Source organism: Salarias fasciatus, chromosome 13 (assembly GCF_902148845.1).
Source record: "Salarias fasciatus chromosome 13, fSalaFa1.1, whole genome shotgun sequence".
Lineage (NCBI taxonomy): Eukaryota > Metazoa > Chordata > Actinopteri > Blenniiformes > Blenniidae > Salarias > Salarias fasciatus.
Genome location: NC_043757.1, coordinates 7,951,392 through 7,964,098, shown reverse-complemented (window position 1 = coordinate 7,964,098; position 12,707 = coordinate 7,951,392). Strand labels below are relative to the sequence as shown.

Sequence of the window (12,707 nt, the reverse complement as noted above, 5' to 3'; positions counted from 1 at the left end):
ACACGTTTAGCGTTTTGATACCATCTGCTGCAGAAACGGTGAAATATCTACATTTTCCATGGTAGACCACTAGCGGACAACGTCTTTTTTGTGATGGGGTAGAAATGGTGGTTTAAAGGTAGACTTTGTTGTAGAAACGCTGCTGAATTTGAAATAGTGAGCAACAGGAACAGCACGTTTGGTGTGGATCGACTCAGATGTGCAGAAACACGATTGCCTGCAACCGTGACTTGTCGGTACTATACATTTAGGAAAGCTGCTGTTTCAGAGGGAGGCGGAGGCGTTTTAAAAGGATTCTGCATTTTCCTTCAATACAGTGCCGTGTAAACAGGATCTTATTCTGCACAGCAGCACCAGCAACACTGCCTTTTGGTTCCTGGTATTGTTTTATTGAACATGACAAGGGTTCGTGGTTCCCTTTTCAATGCATGGATTTCAGCATTATTTGCAGATAGATCCTATTTTGCTTTTTGGCAGCCTGGTTTTTCTCTTTTTTTTCCAGTGATGCCTCAATTGTGGGGGCATTTTTATCACTGAAAACTTTTAACATTAACAACCTACTGACATCAACCTACCACCCCGGTTATTCTTTGATATTAACATTTGTGCCAAATCTTTATTTTGCATTCAGAAAAATGTGGCAGTTGTGAAAATGAAATCATGTCCTGAAATTGAACACGTTTCCTCTCTGCCCAGGACGCACAGCCAGCACAGATAATGTATTCAGCTGTTTTTTTGGCACTGTGGTGCTAAAACCTGCACTTCAAAGCTCGAATTGCAGTTTTACACATTAGCAGCTGCAAAAGGCATCAGCGGGAACCAGTTTAAAACTACTTAAGATTAAATACATCCCCGAAATCCCACCAAAACTGCTGCTCAGCACAATCCTTCCGCTCTGATGCCAAATGATGCCAAGTAGACCGGGACCAACTTTGGCGCATCCGGCTCACCGCTGTTAAGAGGACTGCTTTATATTTGCACAGTCAGCAAAGAGGATTTGACAGCAGTCGCCACACCTGACAGCAGAATTCATTTTCTTTCTTTCTTTTTCTTTTTAATGGTAAGCGCTGTGAACGTGTGTCGCCCTCAGATGACTGATGGGAGTCTGTTCTCCGCTGCAGTTCCTGATAAGATGATAGTAACTATCTGGCCTCCTGCAGGGTTTCATTAAATGGCAATTTCAGCCTACTATATCTGAATAATCATTGACTTTTATGGCCCTGAATTTGCATGTCATTTTGAAATTCTTGCAGGATATTTTTCTTTTATTGCAGCTTGACTAAATAATGGAGTCAAAAACTGCCGTAAATATATTGATGTAAAACTTTCTGACCTCGCTGAACGTCTGTAAACACGACATTTGTCACAATGTACTGTGGAAAATATGGCAAAGTCATATTTTTTGTGAATCCGTTGTGAGTGAGAGCTTAATTTTCGCAAGTATTTTCAGGAAGCGGAGCTGTGAAAGGTTATTTATCACTTTTTAGATTTCCTCCCTCTCCCTTCGTTTGGCTTTTTTGCCTGTTTGAGCTGCCACAAGGCGTGTGGATTAGCTCGCACCCCAAGGGGTGAGTTGTTCACTTTGTAGAGGACTTGAGGGGGGACCGAGTCCGTGTTATTGTTCCCTCTCAAGTCTGTGTGATCCCTTTGAACACGCTTTATCTTCACATCTCTGTGCTCGCCTGCAAAATGGAGCAACACACAGGGGCCGCTTTGAAATGAATAAGCAATAGGAAAGGTGCCCGAGCCACTTTTGAAGCGCGCTTGATTTGTGCAACGTAAATTAATGCGCTAAAAATAGGAGCCTCGTCCACCCTTCGAGTGTGCGCGCTGAGACTTTGGAACAATGAAATACAGACAGCGATGGGGGACGACATTGAAAAATTAGTGGAGTCAAAATGTCACCTTCCCCCTAAAGTGTAGCAGCCAGGCAACCGTTAAAAAAAAGGCACGGAAAAAGGAAGATAAATGAATGGAAAAGGCGCGAGGCATCCAGCTGGAGTCCCAGCTGACTGGAGAAAGCGAGGCAGAGAAGACTGACAGACTTCAAGGGGACTCGGAGAGACCTCCTTCACTTTGGTCGGGTCCCTCTTGCCCCTTTTCTGCAGCTGCTGGAAATAGCATTTGTGTGACACTTGGCTCCTGTGGGCCCCGGCTGCTGTAAGGCGGCGAGTGAAATGTGATGCTCGCTGCCATGGCTGTGCACTCCCGACCGTTGTTGTTGTTGCTGTTGTTGTTTGGCTGTGAAGGAATGAGAACGGGGGGGGGGGGGGGGGGGGGGGGGGGGGACTCGGGCTTCGACTGTAAACCCAAAGGAGAGTCTATTTCATATTCCAAAGTGAAATGCCTTCCGGCGCTGTTCCGGCAGCCCTTGATTTGAATAGACAAGAGCTGCTGGGGAGGATTGAGGGATAAAAGAGGCTGAGGGAGGAAAGTGACGGGAGCCTCAGGAGCAGACAGGGCCTATGCGCTGTATCAGCACACAGCATATGGAGAAGTACGGCGATAATTGAGAAGTCTCACTAAAAAGCGGTAATTATTTCTTGTTAGGTTGGGTTACAACTGCAAATCTATTTGTGGGATTTGTTTGCGGTTTCAGTTTGTGACCTCTTGTTAAGTTTAAAAGTGGAAAGAAGCAGTTTTTCTCCAAGCGTTCAACACTGTAGGACAACGATCCATTCAAACTTGAGGAAAAGTTGCATGTGCAGATAAAATTTGAAAAAAACCACTTCAAAAATGGTGACAAAAATCCTTAATATTCCTGTCTGTATGCCAGGCCACTAGTTAACAATGTGCTTTTTGTGATGCAGCCGCATACATACAGATGATGCGACGGTGTTGAAATGATAATGCACGTAGACTTTATGTTGAATTCAGAAGTGTGGGTGACAAAAGCAACACGCGCCACTATTATTGTCGTGATTCTGCTCAGACGTGCAGACTACAACCACGACTTGCAAATACTATACATTTAGGAAAGCTGCTATTTCAAAACGAGGCAGAGGCGTTTCAAAAGGATTTACCATTTTCCTTGAAAATACTGCCGTGCAAACAGGATCCTATTTTACACACCAGCAACACTGCCTTTCAATTCTTAGTTTTATTGAACATGACAAGGATGCATTTTTTATTTATTGTTTTTTTTAATTCTGGGATTTTAGTATTATTTGCAGATAGTTTCCATTCTGCTTTTCGGCAGTCTGAAAGACAAAGCGACATTGGTGTTTTTTTGCACCAATTACAGAGTGCTGTTCTCTAGTGGATCGACTCCCAGACGTTCATTCCGGTCCAGTGGACAAAGTATAACGAGAACTTAAATATTTATTTGCCTACTCACAAGTGCGTAAATGTCCTCCAAGCAGATTAGGACAAGGCGTTGTTTCAGCGTGTACAGCAGTGTGACCTGTACAACTGTTAAAAACAGCAGCAGACTCTGATCTTGTCAGCTGGAGTCAGGATTTCGTAGACTGTGCCGGATGTCAGTTATATTCAAAAATCACATTGAGAGGCACGAATGTGAGGAATTACTCAAAGATTACTAAAAGATTCCCAGTGATTTAGAAAGAACAAACCTTCGTTGTAGAGAGTACAACTAATAGTTACCAGAGCACATTTGATCAGCTGAATTTTGCTGACAATTAGAAAGTGCTGTTGAAAAATCGCAGTCACCAGTGAGCAAAGGAATGAAGGAGTATACAGACCGATTCAGGCTGACTTTTAATGTCAGTAATTCATTCAAATTCAATGGAGAAAAAAAAAAAACTTGGAATATGATTCAGTACAATGCATGAGGCTGACAAACAGCAGCCTGCAGTTTTGACAAATTCTCAATGAAATGACTCATGAGAGTCTGCTTTGCTAATATCCTTCATAAAATGTGCCCAATTGCACATTCACACACATAGATTGCACATTCAGTGGGTTTGTAATTTAAGACCAACACCAGACTCCAATTTGTCTTGTGAAAGGATTCAATTCCACAGTTTCTGTACATGTGTACGCTTTTTTGAAAATAGCTCCCGTTCAGGCTTTGTCTCTGTGTGGACGGCCGAAACGCTGCTCGTGTGCATGCGCACCACGGCCGTGGTAAACAGTTTGACTGCACATGAAAAGGATAGATTGACTCCCAGTCCATTTGTGGTATAGGTGCACATTTCAGGAAGCATTGCTGTATTAGTCTCGGTTATATATTAGAAGGTGTCAGGCTGTGACTGCCAGACACCTTCACTTTAAAAGTTCACAGCAGGGTAGTTAAATAGGTCTGAATAAATGTCAACACCTTGGTGACCATGTAGGCAATCAAATATAATATTTAAAGATTATTGGCATTAAGGAGTCCAATCTCATTCATCCCTGTTGTGTAACCTAATCACGGTAGAATCACGGTAAACTTCCCCTTCAGAAGCTGAAGTTCACTCCTTGCTGTCGGGAGGTTGAGAGCTGCTCTTATATAAGATCCGACAATAGGTCTAATTACGTTGGGTGTTTACGCAAGCTTTCACTCGCTCGGGGTATTTTTTGCTATAAATGTGAGCGCCGGAGTCAGAAAACTGCTTTTAAGCAGTGTTAGTTTTGAGAAGCAGTGGTGAAAACTGCACCAGTGAGACTCTATTGACATTCTGTCTCCTGCAAAAACAGCAAGAGGTCAACTATCACTTGGAAGGAGCATCAGCATGTGGAAGTTGTGCTCAGCTTTTTTTCCTCTCTCTCTCTCTCTCTTTTTTTCTTGCCACCTCTCACACACGCCCACGCAGACCGTTTTTACAATGAGCTCTGCGTTCATAGCCCTGATCTCACCTTAGGTTTTTTTTCCCTCATGGTGTTTCTTTTAATCACCTCATAGGATTAATCAGAGGCTTTTATAATGCAGCTGCAAATAAGCAGACATGTCTTTTTCTCCTCCCTTTGACCTGAATGCGGCAGCCGCCTTCCTTCCCCCTTTAGTAAAGACTGCCATGGGAGCACATCAAACACATGCCCTCTCCACCCGAGGCAATGAAAAATAAATCAACAAACAAATGAATAAGTAATCACAAATGGGGGGGGGGGTTAGAAAAAAAAAACACAAGGAGGCTTTAAAATATGTGCAAGAAACCCGTCTTTCTGCACACTTCTTATGTTTCAGAGCCTTTTGTGTTTGTGATAATCCGGCGTGTATTTCGGGAAACATGTCGGGTCCCTGATCTCATTAGATTTATGTTCATTGTTCTTTTTGTGATCAAAAAAGGCTTCAGTGGGCTGCTTGTCTGTGCAGCATTGTTGGGTATATATATTGTGCATCATTCCCCGCAGGCTTCTTGCATTTAAGCCAGTAGTACGGAGCTAAAAACACCCCTCCTGCTGCTGGCTGATGTCTTTGTTGGAAGAATTCACTGAGTTTTTATTTTTTTTTCTTTCTCATATTTTCCCCAAATCCTGCAAAAGAGCCACCTTGATGTTTTAGAAATGTAGCGAGGAGAGCTCAGAGGCGTCGTCCAGATGGTCACACCTGTGTGCACAGCTGTGTGGAATCGCTGAGAGTGGAATAGAGAAATAAGCATAAAGCTGCTCATTGGGTTGGCGATGGGGTTATTTTTGAGATCCTGTAAAAATATAAACTAGATTACGTTTGTCATTAATTTCTTCTGGAAATGCTGCATGCTGGAGTGATCAAGAGTGAGATATATAAAAGACATTAGTGCCCGTTATTGTTGCTCAGTTTCACCGACCCATGCTGTTTGTGGCTTATGTGGATCTGCCGAGCCACGCCAATCAACTCCTAATGTGCCGTGGGTTCTGCGTGAGACGTTGACATGGGAGGGCATTAATTCGCATCAAGGACATCTCGGTAATAGACTTGTATCGCGTAAATACAGCGGCTGTTGGTTCGCAAACAGCTTAGCAAACAGCGAGCGTTCACTGTGCTTTGATTTGATGCTAAGTGCTTCATCAATCACAATCCCAGACAGATCATTAGAGGCTTCTAGGATGACAAGACCAGCCGAAACATCTACAGCAGATTGCTCAGGACCACCCCTCAAACCTTTAATTACGCCCGAGGTTGGCAGTTATCAAAGACATGCAGTGATAAGTGACTCGCTCAATGGTAGCCATTAGTTAAAGAAACTTGTTAGTGTCAGAATTTTAAATGTCTTGCATTATAGCTTGTCAGACTCAAAGCAGCCTGTGTTTTTTTTATGTTATCATTATGCATAAGGTATGACTCAGAATTGTGTTTTTGGAAGAATTACTTGCTGATAACAGGGCTGTAATTTGGCTTTTGATTTAAGTGGTAAACTTTGTAATGACTCAAGGTCTGAAATGTGTTTTTCCTTTTTGTTTCAAAACACAAAATGCGTGAGTGGATGGACAATGACAACATTAGTGGCCTGCAGACTGTGTCATGACTCCCAGTCCGGATTCTCCTGGGACGTGGTAGTTTTGTAGTTGAGAGTCACCCGGAATAGCAAACCAACTTGGTGGTCTGTAGATACAAATATCTGTGTATTCATCGTTGTTAATGTTTCTCGTGTATTGTTCTCTGCAAGTGTGTGTGTTTTCATGACAAACCCATCCAACAGCACCAGCTCGTGGCCTGGCATGCTAACTACATCATTATCAAAAAACAAATTAAATGCAAAAAATTTCAAGTGTAGTGGCTGCTTGTGGTCCAAAAGTGAAGATAACATTAGTCACCAACATTGTTAGATGGAATTCTGACAAAAAAGTGTTACTATTAAATCAAACTTACAAGTATTTAACTCAGCTAATAGACTCTCAAAATATTTGAACTGTCTGGACCGAGTCCAACCTTGTTTTTAATTACAAGTGTAGGTTCCTGATCTGTCCAGGGTGCTGTGCTTCAGAAAGATATTTATCATGAAAAATGTATTGATTAATATGACCAAAAGAGTATCACAATATGTCCAATTTTTTAAACTGTAATTTATGAGTTTTTTTTTACAAAAAACTATTTTCACTCTCTTATTTGTTGAATGATATTTGAAAACATATGAATCACAAATCATCCTTCTAGGAATCATGGCCATTTGACACACCATAAATGCCATACTGTCAGATCATTTAAAGCCTAATCAATATGGCCACAGTATTCACTGTCACACTTGAACACCACTGATTTTGTTGTTTCACGTGTTTGAGAAAATGTTTAAGGTTACTGCTATTTTCAACACTCTATTCAGAGTGATGATTACATGCTGTGTAAGGAGAGTGTCGAGGAGAACAATGGAATTACTCTATTTAGATCCTACAGTGTTTTTGCACTGCACATTCGTTTGGATAAATATAAATTATAATGTAATTAAAGACAGACTATCTCTAGCCTTACAGAAATTAAAGGTGGTCTTGGATTCGGACTTGGAGCCGGACCTTTGTGGACGTGGACTGGAATACAGCGCTGGCTCCGTGTGGGCAGGCGGGCTTTCAGGAGTGGCGTATCAGAGAGGTGAGGGTGGAAGGTAACGGGAGATTAAACAGCCTCTTTCATTTCTTTGTCAGTGAGATGCTCAATAAAAAAAGCCTGGTAAGACTAATAAGAGTTCTAATTGAATTCTACATCTTGAAAAAATAATTACATTTCAAAATGAGTGAAAGAGATCCCCTTCAAAGTGAAATACTTCAGCCAAACATATCCAGTCATTTGATACTGCCTTGTTATGTCCCTCAAGATTGTTTGTAACAACTTTACTGATCCCTAAACGTTTTGTTTGGCACCGCAATCAAAATGTCATGTTTTTCATCCTCATCGGAAGACCAGGAATCCAATTTTTTTTCTCTCGCTCTACACTATGTGTATATGCAGCAGCACATGATTACTTCTGGCACATCGGCATTACTTTATCATTTTATTACCATCTTCAAATCCCATGAGCACGCCACACAAGGCCAACACTGGATTATCGCAGCCTTGGCTTAACATACTTTTACGAACAGTAATTCCTACAGAACTCTGTAAAAGAGTCGTGTCGTATTTGTTGCAATGACACAAACTTCTGGGGATTTACTGATAAAAATATCCTTATCCTTAAACAACCGACTGCTCAACCACAGCTCCTCAGAGTCTCAAGATTATACCGCTACAGAGGCGCGGTGCAGCTCCCAGCAAGCACACTCCGTCGACTTTGCCTCAAATAAATAAGGCCTGTAAATGGGAATTTGTTCAGTGTGTACTCATATTGTAAGCAAAGCGTGCCCTTTTGTCCTTCCTGCCCACCTGCTTAATGGAAACACCGCGCTGCGCCGTTGTAGCATCTTGGGAACGATCAGTGATGTGTGTGTTTGTGTCTCATCGCGAGGCTGCTTGTGCAGCAGGGCGCTTCGTTATCTTCCACACGGCCGTCGGGGTGAAACGCAGCGGAGCAGGCGAGCGAGGGCCGGGGTCACGGACGTCACTGTCACAGGCCGTTCACCTGGGATCCTGGAAAGAGTGCACACACACTAACACACACTTATGCACAGACTTCTCCCTCATGAGTTACTCTGAGGTCCAGGTGCCCCCTGGTGAGCAGAGGGGAGAAAAGTCTCTGAGAGACGAGTCGAGAGTGATTTCATTCAACACCAACTGTGTCATCAGGCCAAATCTGTCTACACAGGTAGATTTTCCAGTTTAATTACAATTCATAATCCCAGATCACCCATGAACCAGCTACTGGTTTAAATATTCAGCATATTTCTATGTAGCCCACAGCTCCCCGTGTTCTGCTCTGGATATATATCCGGTGGAGCATCAATGGCTGCTCGCCTCTGGGGAGTTGTAGTGCTTATTCCAGCAAACAGAGCGAGGAGATCACATGCACATGAGATCCCAGTGGAGCTGTAGCTTTGGCTGCTGTTTAAACCTAATCAATGAAAGAAACATGACCCGTGTCTGTCTGATGTGCATCGGACAGTGAGCGGATTCTGGGAAAACTGTGCACTGTGGATGATTCAGAAAGCAGATTATTTGTGGAGAAAGCACCTCCACGAATGCAGTATCATTTGTAAATTATTTACAGCAGTTAGGCATCTAATTTAATGACCACATTTAACACCTGAGCAAATTGTTGAACAGTGCAGAGGGGGGAAAAAAAATGCAGCAGAAGCTCCATGGATTTCAGCTTGCTGACTGTGGAGATTTGACTGATTTAGCTGCAGGCACAGGCTACCTTCGATGTCCAAAGCTATTAGTGATTCCTGTACCACTAAAGCGCTGCTCCAGGGTACCCATTTCCTTGCATTAATGTCTACCTTTCAACCACAGCAAATCAAAAATGTATTCTAATGCCACTGCCCGCCTTACTGCTCTTTCTAAATAACATGGGTTACAGTGCTGGAGGGCTTTTGATAGCGAGAAATAAAAAAGATAGAAACATGCCACTTGCCTTGTACATTTAAAAGCAGAACGGTTTATTATTAAGAACAAGAATATCAAACAATAGAGAAGGAGAAAAAAGTTCATCGGTTTTCATAAACTTGGTTTCACTGCAGTTTGACCACTGACAAGCTTTCAGCACAAAAAGAATGATTTATTAAGCTTGACGGTTCTTTCATTTAATCTTATTCCTCTACTTATTTTTGTTTGACTTATCATGTAAATATAGAACTGCTCTGCTTAAACCAGAGACCACAACAGTACTTATTAAGAGGATATTCAAAGGGGGGTTCTCAAATGTTTATAAAGTGCTTTATGGCCCCCCTGTATTGTCCTCTTCACAAACAAGGAAGTGGGTCCAGTGAGTCCAGTTCCAACCAGTTCTAATCAGGGTTTTTTTTTTTTCTTTTATTGCCAGTCGAAGGTGCGCTTTACCAGCCTGAAGAAGGTTCGGTTGTGTTCCTGCAGGTAGGAGCGGAGCTGCTGGAGGACGGTGCTGTTCACTGCGGGGTGAGGACGTCCCTTGGACTCGTGGAGGCAGCGCTCCCGCCCGTCACTTCGGATGCAGTAGAACCCCTTGGTCTGGTTGAAGTAGAAGTTGGAGGATACTATCCGAGGTGGCAGGTTGAGGAAGCGCTCCACCTTCTGAAGCTCGGGCAAAGGGTCACGGATCAGAGCGTCCCCGTCCACTATGTGTATCTGCCTCAGGGGGAAGTGGCGCAGCCAGTTGCGCATGTGGACGTCGTACAGGCTCCTCTGGATTGCCTTGTAGCGGACGTTCAGGGCTCCGTTGCGCACCAGCAGGTTCTCGATGGCTTGTACCGGCTTGTGGTTCTCCAGCCGGTTGAAGTAGACCTGGGTGTAGTCGGATATGACCCGCTCGGCCGGGTCCCGCAAGATCAGGAGCAGCTTTATCGACGAGTTCATGGCACAGATGCGTTCCGGCGCGAGGGCGGACGTGAAGTAACCTGGAGTTTTCTCCACCGTGATCTGGTGTGGATAGGAGTAGGGCATCAACTCGCGGTACCACTCAAAGCCTTTGGCATAGTTCTCATCCCAGTCGAAGAAGTGCACCTCTGTGGCGGCGGCAGCGACCTCTGGGTGGATGTCGAGCATCTCCAGCAGCGCTCTCGTGCCTCCTTTGCGCACCCCGATAATGATACTATGAGGCGCTCGTTTGCTGGTTCCTGGAGGCGGAGATGTGGTTATGTCTTCGGAAACATTGTTTGGTAGTCCAGGGTCAAGGTCCAGGGGATCCATACCGAACCCTGCCTGGATGAGCTCAGGTGGGGCAGCGTACGTCTGGAGAACCAGGAAAAAGGCTGACGCTAGAAAAGAAGCCATGGGGACAGGCTGAGAGACCGAAGCAAGGAAGGAGGAAGTGGTTTAGCCGTGGAGCAGATCTGTCTCTCCGAGCTCAGCAGTGAGGAAAGCAGTCTTTGTCTGCCATTGAATTCGAATTGGAGGAGGAGGAAGAATCATCTGCAGTCCACAGCACATCTGTAGGCACGAACAAAGACAAAAAAAAAAGAAGAAAAGGCTTTCAGATTTCAGTCATATAAAGCAGAATGAATGTCTGTATTATACTGAAATGGCACTTTCCTCATTTCCCCGAAAAAAGCAATCCAGCCATAAATACAACCCGTGTCTCTTATAAGTGTATCATCTCAAAAGGATAATCTTGATTCATCTTTCTTTGAGTCTCTTCTCATCTTCCCTCTTCCCATCTGCTTTCTCTTCTCACTCTATAAAGTCACTTTCAATTGATACTGTAATTTCTCCGGCTGAAAAACATTTAGCCAGGCAGCTCATCAGAAAACGTGGCTGCGATATATGCGAGCATGGCTCAAGGCCAAAAAGACTGGAGGCCTGAGTGCTTTGTCTTCCTCTGGCAGTTCAAAATCTACACCTGAATCAATGCACTTAACCCTCCCGCCCCTGCAAGAGCATTACAATCATGACGGCCGGAGGCGCATAAATAGAAATTTATTGCAGGAAATCAAATGAGTTCCCACTTCGAGGTGACTTTGATTTCCGACACACCCTGAGAAAGATCAATAGTGCAGCTGTGAGATTCAACAAACAAGGAGAGGGATTTGGGGTGTTAAATTGGACTTGTAGTGTTGCAGAAGAGCCCGTAACAAAGCATGGGAAAACTATCTTTATAAATGTCGATATTTCTCCATAAGGCCTGAATATTTTGTCTTTCTTTCATACGTGTGTGTGTGTGTGTGTGTTTGTATGGAAGCAAGCAGCTGCAGAAATACAGCAGAGCAATTTTTTTGTTAAATGTCACAGCAATAATTTAGAAAACAAAACTCTTCCATTGCCCACACAAGGAAAACCCAGAGCTGTTGCTTGCTCTGCAGCAAGTCAAAACAAAAAGGCCCGGCAATGCAAACAGCCCAGTTTCAACAGCAAAGGTCAGGGTGAGGTAACCCAAATAAGTGCAGATATTCTCCGCATGGGAACACATGAGGCCTATCTTACATGCACACAGTAGACAGATAAGGTGTTTTCTCGGTACTACTCGTCTGCTATGTTGGAGCTCACGAATGCCTTGCGTACTTGTGTAAAAATGGTCTTGATCCTGTTCTGAACATTTTGTGGGATTGAAATATGTCAGGGGTAATTTTCCAACCACTAAGACTCTGAAATCCTTCTTCACTCTCTGCACATGCTGTTTACTGTAATGCCATCTATCAGGGTTTTACACTATAAAAAAGAAGAAAAAAAAAAAGATTGCATTATTATGCCTCATTTGATCTCTACTTTATTTGATGGCACTTGGGAGGTTGCAAATCTTTTCCATTTTTCAGACAATTTTCAAGAAAACAAAAACATCTTGGCTGTATTCCACATAGACTCGTGCTAGAAATGTACACCCAAAGAAAACACAACACACTCTTCCAACAGTCTTTACTAGCACTGATATCACGTCTTTTTAAAGGACATGTACACGTACTAACCTTTAGCTACTTGCTGATACAGAGTACCGATACAGTTAAATGGCATTAAGCCTAATCATGTAAACTATATGTGAAGGCCATTCACTGCCACAAACCATTCCATGTTGATGCAACGCATTGCCCGATCTACACACTGCCCCGTAGTGTATTGTAGATTGTAGACCGAGGGACTGAGCTCTCTGTTAATGAATCATACTTTATTCATGTTTAGTACATAGCATCGCTGGTGTGTGAGCCCCGAAACTCTTCTACATGTAGTATTTAGCACAGCTCGGAGTTAACGCTATCTTTCTCCTTATCTTGTCATTTATTGTAATTTACAGGCTTACTTTTGCATTTTCATTAATATTTAAATCTCCAAGCTGCACACTCGGGTCATGCTCTCTTAT

The 12,707-nt window shown here is 43.3% G+C and overlaps 1 protein-coding gene across 1 annotated transcript in view; it reads right to left on the bottom strand.

Moving 5' to 3' along the window:
- Positions 1-9,563: 9,563 nt before the first annotated feature.
- The window catches only part of hs3st1l1 (heparan sulfate (glucosamine) 3-O-sulfotransferase 1-like1), a 36,799-nt gene continuing 33,655 nt past the window's right edge, over positions 9,564-12,707 (bottom strand). The window contains exon 2 of the mRNA XM_030106724.1: positions 9,564-10,849. Coding sequence (XP_029962584.1) covers positions 9,758-10,693 — 936 coding nt within the window. The 5' untranslated portion in view covers positions 10,694-10,849 and the 3' untranslated portion in view covers positions 9,564-9,757. The remainder of the gene's footprint in view (positions 10,850-12,707) is intronic.